At 45.0% G+C, this 12417-nt stretch overlaps 2 protein-coding genes across 2 annotated transcripts in view; one reads left to right on the forward strand and one right to left on the reverse strand.

The window, feature by feature from the left end:
* The window catches only part of LOC130531845 (uncharacterized), a 447745-nt gene that overhangs the window by 227375 nt on the left and 207953 nt on the right, over positions 1 to 12417 (forward strand). The gene's annotated exons all lie outside the window — the stretch shown is intronic.
* On the reverse strand, positions 2749 to 6942 carry slitrk2 (SLIT and NTRK-like family, member 2). The gene has a single exon (XM_057044005.1). The coding sequence runs from the start codon at positions 6100 to 6102 to the stop codon at positions 3433 to 3435; it is 2670 nt and encodes an 889-aa protein (XP_056899985.1). The 5' UTR covers positions 6103 to 6942; the 3' UTR covers positions 2749 to 3432.

Consider the following 12417-nt stretch of genomic DNA (forward strand, 5'->3'; position numbering starts at 1 on the left):
ATTCAGACAGTGGAGCCTCAGAGGGCTGTCAAGACGAGAAGAAGAGTGAGTCAGGCAGAGAGATGGGAAAGAAAGGTTGGCCAGCACTTGCAAAAGACCAATTTATATGTTTCAACCTTATCTAACACTTGAGCACTGAAACTGAGGTGCACACACACACACACACACACGCGCGGACAGGAGCATGCACACAGAGAGTGAGAACATGTATAGTCTTGCACACCAATGAGAAAGCTTTCTTCATAGAAAACTTGCCTCTTCTGCTGCAGCTCTGGAACTCTCTCGCCCTCTCTCTCTCTTCTATCTCCCCCTCTCTTCCTTTTCTCTCTCTCTCTGTCTCTGTCTGGGGAAGGGAGAGGTAGAGGGGGGAAAACACTCCTCTCTTTCCATCAGTGCCACTAAAAGACTCTTAAGGGTTGTTGTGGCCAAGAAAGGAAAACCATATATGTTGGGAACATAATCACGTTCTCTCCCTCTCTCTTACTCCTCTCTTCCTCCACTTTTAATCTTCCTCCCCTCTTCCTCTGCCTCCCCTCTCTCTGCCTAGATAGAAGCAGAAGGTGAAGAACTGCAGCAGACGACTCAAAGAAGACACAAACTCAACTAAACGTGTCAAAATCTGCATCTTGTCTGTGTTTTAGATCCATTAAGGTAACTCCCATTAAAACAAGACTGTTGCTTCTTTCTCAGACCTATAGTGAACAATCTGCTACATCAATCCTGCTGCAGTCTACATGTAAAAAAAATCATGTACATATTCGTATTATATACGTATTCATATTCTGTTCTATATTATACATGATTATTAATATATGGGGCGGAGGTAGCTCCTCACCCACATCCCTGCTCTACTGCCCAGTGTGCTACACCAGTCTGACAAACAGGAGTAACGGAGAATTCAGAGGTGCTAAAAAGGCCAGAAACGCCCTCTGGTCTTGACCCAACAGCACCAGAATATTTTTCAGCGTCATAATGAGATTGCAAATTCAATTTTTGACAGCATTTGAACTTAATTCAGATGTATTTGGAGGTAACAAGGCTCGACAGTCAACACAGCAACAACTACAACCTTCAAGTCTGAAAATCTAGCAGGGCCCTGGTTTGTTGCTATGGGTCTACCCCACTCCATGAGCTCCATGGACCAGCTCTCGTCCTGAGAGCTGTGCCGCAGTCACAGGTTGGGATTAAAGCTGACAAAAGCTCCACATGGCGTACATCTGAGGTGCAATGTAGTGGCTTTCAGATGCTGCATTGGTACTATGGCAACCCTGCCTTGCTGTTTGTGTGTCGCTTCAAAATACTTTCACAAATATGAGGTTCGACTTAGAATTCTTTACTTACTTGGAAGTAACATTTGTGTTTTGGTGGAGCTGCACTGGAACAGAGTCTCCTCTGTAAACATGGCCACTGTGAACACTCTTACTCTCCTGCAAACATTCACTTCTGATACTGCAGGTGACAGTGGGCAGTCAGCACGTGCACAGCACCCCCAGGACTTTAATGGGGCTGCGCCAGAGGATAGAGGTTTGTCTGGCTACCTCGCCAGTGATCTGTAGCAGCACAGCATAAATAGAGCCTGTCTAAATACAGGTCATTTTATTACCATTAAAGTCTGAACCTCTTCAGTATTGACGATGGTTTCTAACGCCCGTTTCAACCGATGACCTTCTGCAGTTTGACAGCTTTGAGCCCAGTACAGAGTGTACTCTTGTGAAATATTAGTGGATCTTATTAGCACATATTGGTGCAGATTTGTGGCCAATAAATTATTAAGCTTGGTCTCACACTTATTTTAAATTCTAAGACTCACACACAATACCTCTCATAACTGACCGACTGTATCTGCAAATATCACCGAGATCCAATTTTGTAAAGCAAATTCCATTTTTCTATCCACGTATAAAATAGATGTTATTGCTATAGGGCATCTTTGAAATTACTAGTAGATAATTAAGAGTGGTAGCAAACATTGTGTAACCCAGCTGCCCCACTCTGCTCACAACAGGTCCCAACACGTCCAACAAGGTTTCAGCACCTTGGACAGCTGCACAATAGCAGCCAGATCCAACAGATGGAAGCAAACAGGAAGACAAAAGACAGACCAGGAGGTGGACAAGGTGATGGACACACAAAGAGGAAGAATATGGACAGATGGGCAAGAGAACAAATTGGCTACTGGAAGGCCATTTATAGAGGGCACAAACACCCAATGTCCCCCGCGGCTGGAAAACAAGAGACAGCTTTAACAGAGAAAAAGCAGCTTTTTCCTTCCAAACCTGAACTCTTCAGGGCTCAGACTGACTCTCAGGCTGCTGCTTCCCTCCTTGCCACACTCACACTTTCTTTCTGGTCTATCTGATTTTGATTTGATCTTCAGTGCAGCTGTGTTCAATCCAGTCCTCCCAAGGCCATAGTCCAGCAAGGTCCTGTTGGGACTGAGTGTGGTCCCCCTGCTCTCATGGCCCATTTCTATCATGTTGCAGTCAAAATCAAAAATGTGTTTATAGCCAAAAACACCATTCAGATGACAGAATGGAGCTGCAGGGCTTTTTATCTAGTCACACATTCTCTCTCTCTCTCTCTCTCTCTCTCTCTCTCTCACACTCACACTCACACACACACACACACACTCACACACACACACACACACAACACACACACACACACACACACAGGTAACAAAGCAGTCCCAATCAAGTACTCCCAAACCTCACAGACTTCCTCTCACGGCTCAGAATCTCAACAAGGTTCTTGAGTGAGACTTTAATGGGGTGATTCTGCCACAGACACTAGCCCAATAGCACACACAACTCTCTGGAACAAAGATAAAACATCAAGATTTTCTCTGAAGTCCTCTGTCATTTGACACCAAGTCACTGTTTATAGCACTTTTGAAAAATACAAATCAGTCTTCTATTTTACACAAGCTCTCATTAAAATATATTTAATTGAAACATTTTGCAGAGAACAATGTTGATAAAATAGGTGAGTGCAAAGGCACTTTCTGAGTAATTCTAAGATTTTGCTTCTCAATTATTATTTTCAATATACACTCACAGCTAAATATGTACAGCAACACGCCTGCGTAGCCTTCCTCTTCTACAAAGACAAATATCCTCACATTTTCAGATATTCTTATTAGTTCTTTTAGCACAGTTCTGTAGATTATATACCTGCTTTTTGAAAGTATTTTAGAATTTAGTTCTCACACATGAAGAAATTATTTATATCTTTTAAGGGAAAAAAATATAGAGGTGCATGATAACATTTTTAGAATAATTGTACAGCTTTTAAAAATGAAGATAAAGAGAAGAAAACAAGGGGAATAACTTTTTAGTCAGTCGTGTGGTTGAACATATAGATATAGAGATATTAGAACAATAACTGCATGATTATTATGTTTGCTGCAAAGAACAAGGGCTGGGAATGATCTTACAGCTGGCTCATGGTGGTCTGTTTCTCCAGAAGTTCCAGGTAGTCTGGCTGTGTTTGGAACTTTCCGGCTAACAGGCCTGGCTGCTGATTATTGTGGGCAGGATGGTCACTCCTGTATTTGCTGGGGGTTGTGTACACCACAGTTTTGTTCAACAGCTCGCGGGTGACGACGTGCCGCTGAGTTGTAGCAGCCTCATATGGGGGGACAATACAGGGCCTCCTGGGTAAAGTGCAAAAGTTGTAATTAAATGAAGGGGCACCGGCAGCTGTGGGAAGATCTTTGTTGGGCCTTTCTCCTAAGTTTTGATACAGAATCTCAGGAGGCTCCGGGCCAGTCAATCCCCGCGATGCCGGAGGTTGAGCCATAAAATTCACAGCACTGATGGTAAAAGCCCCTTGGCCACGACCAAACACGTCATTCTTCTTTACATCGAGGGGCCCAAAGCTTAGCTCCTTCAGGTTGCGGTAGTACACAACTTGTTCACCATGTTTTTGCATGTATATTGGGTTCTTGCACATGGACTCGATCGGTGGGGGGATATAGTTATATGCATGGCTTTCAGATGCTTTGTCTTGAGTTGGTTCTGGGGTGTATGAACCATACTGCAATTGAAATGAGTTGAGATCTAAGTTGTTAGTTGTTGTCGGAACATGTTCCACTCCTTTGCGCCTTTTAAGAACAAAAACAAAGAGACCAGCACCAAAGCAGACTGAAAGAATAAAGACTACGAGAAGGCCAAGTATCAGGACTGACAGTGGAACCTCAGGGTGTAGCTCAGGGGTTTGGATCCAGGACTCAGTAGGACTAACTGAGCTAAAAATAGATGAGTAGGCTAAAGACGGGGTGCTTGCCTCACTTCCAGAGCTCCTTAATGTTGTGGCCTTTGTAGAGGGGGCATATTGCAGTTGGGGCACCTCACTGGGCTCTGGACAAATGGCCCCGTTGTGAAGGGAGCGCAACAGCCGACCAGCATGTTTGGATGGTGAGTCGCAGGTGATTTCGTTGACCACTACACTGGTGCTAGACAGCTCCATCCAGTTCTTTAGTGCCACAATGTTGCACGTACAGTCCCAAGGGTTCTCCTGCAGGTCAATCTGGATGAAAGCTGACAGCTGATCAAGGACACCACGAACTGGAAGGTATGAGAAATGGTTATTCCGCAGGTTGAGCCTTGTCAGCATTGTACCACCAAAAACGTTGTCAGGTAGTGACCGTAGCAAGTTGTTGTTAAGGAAAAGCAGCTGGAGGTTATGAAGGGAGTTAAAGGTTTCTGGTAAAATGTCTTTGATAATGTTATATTCCAAATAAAGATATTGGAGAGATTGCAGACCAACAAATAGGGACTGAGAGAGCACTTCAATGTAATTTCCATTCAGGTAAAGCCTCCTTAGGTTTGAAAGGTTTTCAAAAACACCTTCCTGAATCACTGCTATCCTGTTGTTTCCCAAATGAAGCAATTCCAGGGAGCTGTACTCCATCAGATCCACTTTGTAAAGAACCTGTAAGTAGTTTCCAGTCAGGTGGAGTTTTTTTGGAATGGATGGTTTAGGATTCAGCTCACTAATGTTGTGCAGTTTGCGCTCCTGACAATTGATGTTTAGTCCGCTATCGGGGCTTTGAGACGTGCACACACACACACTGGGGCACAACATGGGCACTGGGGAACGAGTCTGATAAACCATGATAGGTCCAAACACATGTTTGTCTTTCCCAATTCGAGGAGTAGGCCTGTAGCGCATTTTGGGTGGGCGGGAAGCTTTTGGAGCGCGAGTCGGAGCAATAGCTCCGGAATGATGGGTTGGAGGCAGGACTCCTTGGAGGTGTGAGTCAGATGGGTGGATACGCTCAGCAGCATTCCTTCTTGGGCACAGATCCTGCTTTATGAGCTGGGTTATATCTTTGCCATGGAGCCTGAATGGTGTCTCACATACTATGTCCCCAACAAAGACAGAAATCGTGTCCAACCAAGATTTAAGGGGAATCAGATCACAGGTACAATTCCATGGGTTCTCTTCCAGCTGGATCTCCATGAGGCCACCAATGTGCTCCAGCACTCCGGCAAATGGCAGCATTTTCAGGCGGTTGCCTCTTAAATCCAGATGGGTGAGGAGCACAAAGCGAAAAATGTTTGCAGGCAAAGACAAGAGTAAATTGTCGTTCAAGATCAAAACCTTAAGCTTGTTCAGCTTACTTAAGGCTCCTGGCTCTATGACACTGATGTAATTATAGTCGGCCTGTAAATATTCCAAACTCTCCAGTCCTGCAAAGGTGTCCTCCTTAATCACCTCCAGGTTGTTGTTGTTCAGGTGAAGCCGCTTCAGGGTGCGCAGCCCATTAAAAGCACCAATTTTGATCTCCTGCAGGCCATTGTTGCCAAGATGCAGGGAAGAAACATTGCCATAATTAACAAACTCATTGGCACTGATCCGCGACAGGAAGTTGCCATTCAGGAAAAGCTGGGAGATTCTATTGGGTGGTGCATGGAACTGGCTGACAGTGGTGAAGCCTTTGCTCTCGCAGTTTATATTCAGGATGTTCTCTCTCTCTTCACAGCCGCAGCGGTTCTTGCAGATTTCTTTGGAGGCTGAAGTTTTACGACTCTGTGTTTCAGACGGCGACAGGCTGGTGACCGTAAGGATGCTCAGAAAGAGGACGCCACTCAGCATTTTTGCAGCCAAAACTGGTCAATGAAAGCTAAATCCTGCATTTAAATCTGTAGAGGGAGCCTTGTGTTCAGGGAAAAAAAGTGGAACCGAAGCAAACGGTCGCAGTGCTGAAAGAAGCTTGCAGAAATCCACCAGGGCTGCAGAACAAACATGCTGGGCGCTTCAAGAACCACCACAAATCACACCAATAAACTTACAACCGAACCATGCTAATATCCCCGCAAGACATCAGATCCGTCGCAAATCAAGCGTGATGTGGACGGACGGACTGACTGACGCCTTATCAGGCTGACAAAATGGCTTATTGCTGCCGCTTTTGTCTCTGACACAGATGTCTTCAGCAGAGCTCTGGCTGATTGGAACCTAAGCCAGGCCGGTTCCTCCACACGTAGCGCAGTCCAGCAGCATAAAGCTCTTACTGTATTCTTCTTTATCTAGTCGAGCTAAATATCCACCAAAAAAAGCTCCAAAATGCACAAGAACGTACTACTGCCGGTGGCCGCCCGGGTTGTTCTCTTGTCCAAAGGGGGAAGAGGAGGACTCAACGACTGCAGTCGTCACACAAGCAGCCGAAGGAGCAGCAGAATCTGAAGATGGATGCGTTATTCCTGCAGCTGCAGCGGAACTCCAGCGCGAACCGGCGCGTCCGCGGCACAGGCTGTGCTCCGTGCGGCGGCGCGCGCGCTCTCTCTCTTTCCGCTTCTCTCTCTCTCTTTCTGTCTCTCTGTCTTCGTCTACCTCTCTTTCTGTCTCTGTCTCTCTTTCTGTCTCCGTCTTTCTCTCTGTCTCTCTTTTTCTCTCTCTCAGTGTCTCCCCCTCTCGAGCTGCCTGTCTCTCCCTCCCTCTCTCTATCTCTCGCTCGTCCCGTCTTCCGTCTGTCCCTCGTGTGTATGCGAGTCTTACGTCACTGATACCGTCAACATCAACAGACGTATTTAAAGTGAGAGGCAGCGTTGCCTTGGCAAACATGCATGTTTCCTATATGTGGCTGCACACCAGAGTCTCGTGGACACTGCGGTATCACGACAGAGTCGAAGGACGGCGGTTGGACCGAGTCTCTCATAATTTCTTCGCAGAACTGAGAAACGGGGCAGATGGGTGAAAATGATAAGATGTGCTGTTGGTCCTGTTGGTCTCCTGCGGCGGGTTTCTCTCTGCGTCCTGACGCCACCGGAGGTTTTCAGGCTTCCTTCCTTTAGATTCATGCTGCTTTTCTCTTATTTTCTGCCCCACTTTATAACGTGCAGCTAGTATCAGGTGTGAGTTGAGACCAGAGAGACAGACCTTTCTCTGATTTATGTTTTATTATATGCAAATAGTTGTGAATTTAAAGACATATACCTCTACAGATTAATGATTATTCTTAGTGTTACAGGCAAGAACAAAACCTAGTTTTGGATGGGTGGGAAGGAGGTGTCCATCTTTTGCTCCTGTTTTCACAACAGCAGGTTATAAAATAATTTTCCCCCATGTTGGTTATTTTTCCCAGTTCGTCCTGCCAGCTTGATTATGATCCCACAAAATGACAGCAGGACCTTGAGACTCAAGCAGCCACACAAGTTTCACTCAGTGTTCCTTTAAGTATTTACACCTGTAATGTTCACCACTGTCACCTCCCCGTAACACCGTAGTCCATGTATACACACACACACACACACACACACACACACACACACACACACACACACACACAATTACATTTAGACAAAAACATATACAACAAGAAATCAACATGATTGATACATACATGAACACAACCTTTGAAGTAACATGTAATTAAAGTGATGAATGCAGAAACCTGAAACACTCAAATCACTACCAGCTGTCTGATATAATCTTAACGTGCAGTGATTACCGTTGTTTCATCCTGATAATGTCAACAATCATAATGATGACAAAGAATGATCCTCCATGTGGATTTTGGCCTTTTGGCTTCTAATGTTCTTTCTTTATTGAGAATAATGTCTGGCCTTCGATTTGAGGAATGATTGATGGGAGTGATGGAGTGATGATGGGAAAAGCTTGCCGTTCCTCATGAGAGCAGATGGGTATATTTTGTTTGAGTGCTGCACCACAGCACATGTTAAAGTTAAACTCAGAAATCTGGGGACAGCTGTGTCTGCAACATCTGGCTCCTAGTGGCACAAGCTAGATAAATAAACCCTTTTATATAACAGAACCATTCAAACTTGCTTTTGCAAGTCCTTTTGTAATGTAATAGCTCACGATGCATGTGTTGATCAATCAGACATGCAAAGTCAGTAAACATAAATATTTACACAAAATTTAAAAATGAATAAAGGTGTTCATTATGTTTGAAACAGTTATTATAAGGTTCTCAAAGGATGGATGGTTGTCATGACCTTGCATGGTGGTGAATATAGAAAATGTTGAATAATGTGAAATGTGTTTATGTTCATGAAGAAGTGAGAACATGGGTGTTGGATTGAAAGGAGAGTGTGCTAAATTAACCTTTTAGATGACTTCACTGAAAGTTGTCTAACAGAGCACTGCTAGAATTGTAAGTTTCTTTGGACTGGTCAAAATGCTAAGAAAGGTAAAGTTCGGATAGCATATCGGTTGTTGGCTTGGTGGACTTACCTGATAGTAAAACACCACCAGAACTATCAAAGTTTCATGGGGCCAGGAAAAGTCTCTGAGGGAGTTATCATTAGAAAACTGGTGGGACAATGTCGTGAGGCGGCACAAAGACGTGAGGAGACACGAAGGCGTGAGGACACACAAAGGCGTGATGAGAGACGAAGGCATGAAGGGACACAAAGACGTGAGCGGACACAAAAGCGTGAGGCGACACGAAGGCGTGAGGGGTGTTGGATTGCAATACCTCTCGTGTGTCACTGCCAATCCGCGTGTTCTTTGAATGAAGACTTCAAGAAAACAAATGCCAATTTCAAAATATATTTAGCAAATAGAATGAATTCAAGATACAAATATTACAGAGCCCTGGGCCAGTTCATAACCCTACAATAACAGAGTCCATTGCCAGGGCATGAAGTCTGACAACCTAACTATCCCTTGGCCCAGTCTTTTATAGAAACACATATGTAAATTATTGATGCTAATTCAGTCCAATCCAGTCCTTCTTGGATGACCTCGTCTTCTTCTTCCAGTCCCATTGGATGCTTACACAGTCCTTGTTCTCCATTGTCTTGCAAATGGCCAGTTCAAAGTTCACCTTTTTGCAGAGGAACTTATCAACACCAGTAAACTATTCTGTCACGTTTTACAATGGGGGTTTAACACTTTCCGTCTGACTGTCTCCTCCTGCCTCCAACTGTCTCAACAACATTCATGTCAAGGAAGGGTCAACTGACTGCTTATCTTTATTCCACTTTCTAAACATTCTACCATTCCTAACTTCTAAAGTGCTTCTGAAACATATGGTACAACACATGATAATAAAATAAAGACAATTCTTTTCAGGGAAAACGAAGACGTGAGGGACACAAAAGCGTGAGGGGACACGAAGACGTGAGGGAAACAAAGGCGTGAGGGGACACAATCAAATTGAATTGAATTTATTTATTTGCCAGTTTTGTTACATGTGTTTGACATAGAAGGGAATCAAAGTTGCGTTTCTCATTATCTCACGCTTAGACAAGCAGATTTCAAACAATAAGGTGCAAAGGCACAACGAGAACATATCCTAACTTCTGAGGTAGTAATAAAGTGCAAATAACTATCCTATTTAACTGGTACTAAAATAGGAAGATAAAATAAAAAAGGATAAAAGACAGGACAAAAATGTAAGACTAGTAGTGTTTCAACAGTGTACATGGAAAGTGGTGTACTGTGGTAGCAGCACCAATTATAGGTGTTGGAGAGGGGCTTTAGTGCAAAGACAGTCAGTGGCAATAATTATCTTTATAGCAGCATGTTTGTGCAGGTTGCATAGTGCAGATCAACTCTGTGGGTCAAAGTTCAGTGATTCATTTATTTTAAGGGAGGGGGGATTCCTAGACCCTGTCAGTTTGGTGGCTCTGCTGGCTGAGGCTGGGGGGGGGGGGGGGGGGGGGGGGGGGAGAGAGGGGAGTTCAGCAGTCTCACGGCCTGGTGAACAAAGCTCCCACCCCACAGACAGATGCAGCTGGAAAGGATGCTCTCAATGGCTCCTCTGCAGAATGTGATCACGATGAGTGTTGGAGCACTTGCCCACTTGAGTTTGCACAGGAAGCAAAGGTGCTGCTGGGCTTTCTTAGCCAGTGATGGTCAGGTCCTTTGCCCCAGGAATTTGGTGCTGCTCACTCTCTCCAGTGCAGCACCGTCGACGGTCAGTGGCGGATGTTGAGTGTGGCCTCTCTGGAAGTTGACAACAATCTCTTTAGTCTTGCTGATATTCAGCAGGAGGTTTGTTCTTACACCACCATCCTTCTTCCTGACTAAGGAAAACCCCGCATCAACAGGAAGAAGAGTGATGGATTAGCCAGGGAGTCTGAGATGTACTGTTTCATGGCCTCCTGCTGAGGCTTGGAGAGGTTGTAAAGACGACTGGAAGGAAGTGGTGCACCCGGAAGGTCAATCCAGCAGTCATAGGGGTGATGAGGAGGCAATGACAGGGCTCTCTGCTGGCTAAAAACCTCCCCCAGATCGTGAGAATCCTCTGGAACTGCAGAAAGATTGGGGGGCGCCAAGAGAGGAACCACAGGGAGGAAGTCTTTGGAAGTTCATGGGTAGGGAGACAAGAGGTGAGTGGAGACAGTTAGCCTAAACCCCACCCCAGACAGTCAGTGAGCCCTTTGTCCAATTAAATTGTGGGTTGTGCTCCCTTAGTCAGGGCGCCCCCAGTACCCTGGTGTCATTTCGCCCACTCTACGTAGCATATATGCGGAACTGGAAGGAATAGTCCACGACTGAAGCTGAGCCCCGAACAAGGGTGAAGAGCCGGGTCTCCGTCTTGCCACTCCACATGGATGATTGAAGACTGACCTAAGTTCTAACATGAACGAGTCGCAAAAGGCCGACGCCGGAGCACAATGCTCAATAATCACCTTTGCCCACTAAGCAGCCAGGCCCCACAAGAGGTTGACCAAGAACGTGATCTTTGCTCTATCTGAAGCGTACGTGAGAGGCTGTAGGGTTTTTCTAATATTCTCCCGTCTGATCTTTTTGAAAGTATCTGGTGTGACGACAGACACTTTGCATCTCCTTGTTGTCCAGGAAGTGGACCGTCACACACTTGTATGGTTCACAGGTACTACTAAACCCCATTTCTGTGGTCAGCGTGTAGTGACACACTTTTATGAGGTGCCCAGAAAGACTGGCTCTGACATATGTGTACTTTTTGGATATTGCCTCTATTTGGAAGTAATTGCTACTGGACAATTGGTATCTAAGGTTCAGTGTTTTTAGCAGCTGTACACAGCTGTACTGCTCCACTCTTGATATAGGGGGCCGTGTTTTTAGTGATATGGCTATGATGCTGTCACCCACTTGTAACTTGTTCTTTTGAAAGGCACATCATGGGTCAGTGCAGAAGGGCTTATTTCAGAGCAGATATATACACTCCAGACAGGTAGGGGATGGAGTCTCGGAGAAGTTTAGGAGGATCCTCCCCAGCGATTTCAGAACTGAAGAAGCCTTCTGGATAGAAGGCGAAACGTCTTCAAGAGAAGAAACCCAGTCCAGTTGACAGAGAAAACTACCTTGGATACAATGACCTGGATGACTGAGAATTTACACAGACTTCTCTCATTGTTGTCCCAACTAAGATTTTATAAGCAGCACAATAAAGATTATCAACTTTTGAGTAGATTTTTTGAGTGAAGTTGGGAACCAGTGGGAAACCCCATAGATGACTGACGTGCGCATGCACACATGGTCTGAACAAGTTTGAACTAGCTGTAGACCTTCGACAGGACCTGAGTAGACCTGAGACGTGTGATGATGGTCCGTAGACATTTTCTGTACTGAAACCCCCCCAAGAAAACTTGACCAAACGTGGCCAAAGTTTGATGTGAACTGAACTGGTTCGTCCATTACGGATTTTCGCCTGGTCTACAGTTTGAGTGTAGTGCTTGGACATTTTCTGGACAGAAGCGGGAGCTGACGACCATTTTGCCCTAGCAGGTAAGCTAATTAGCTTAAGTATGTTGTTAGCGTTTTCTACAAGCGCCTAACGACATTTCCAGCCCTTCATCTACTTCCATGCTAAGGTTTTATTACAGAGCATCGGTCCAGCTCGTTCGACCCCCGCAAAAAGTAATGTTTGATACTGTTTAATGTTAATCACGTCTGAAATTCAGATACAGACTTTCATCACTAAATGACGGTATCTCATCTTTACCGCACGTCGGC

Source organism: Takifugu flavidus, chromosome 9 (assembly GCF_003711565.1).
Source record: "Takifugu flavidus isolate HTHZ2018 chromosome 9, ASM371156v2, whole genome shotgun sequence".
NCBI classification, from domain to species: domain Eukaryota; kingdom Metazoa; phylum Chordata; class Actinopteri; order Tetraodontiformes; family Tetraodontidae; genus Takifugu; species Takifugu flavidus.

Bases quoted from the DNA above. Each gene is read 5' to 3' on its own strand.
- slitrk2 (XM_057044005.1), bottom strand. From the start codon at position 6,102: ATGCTGAGTGGCGTCCTCTTTCTGAGCATCCTTACGGTCACCAGCCTG.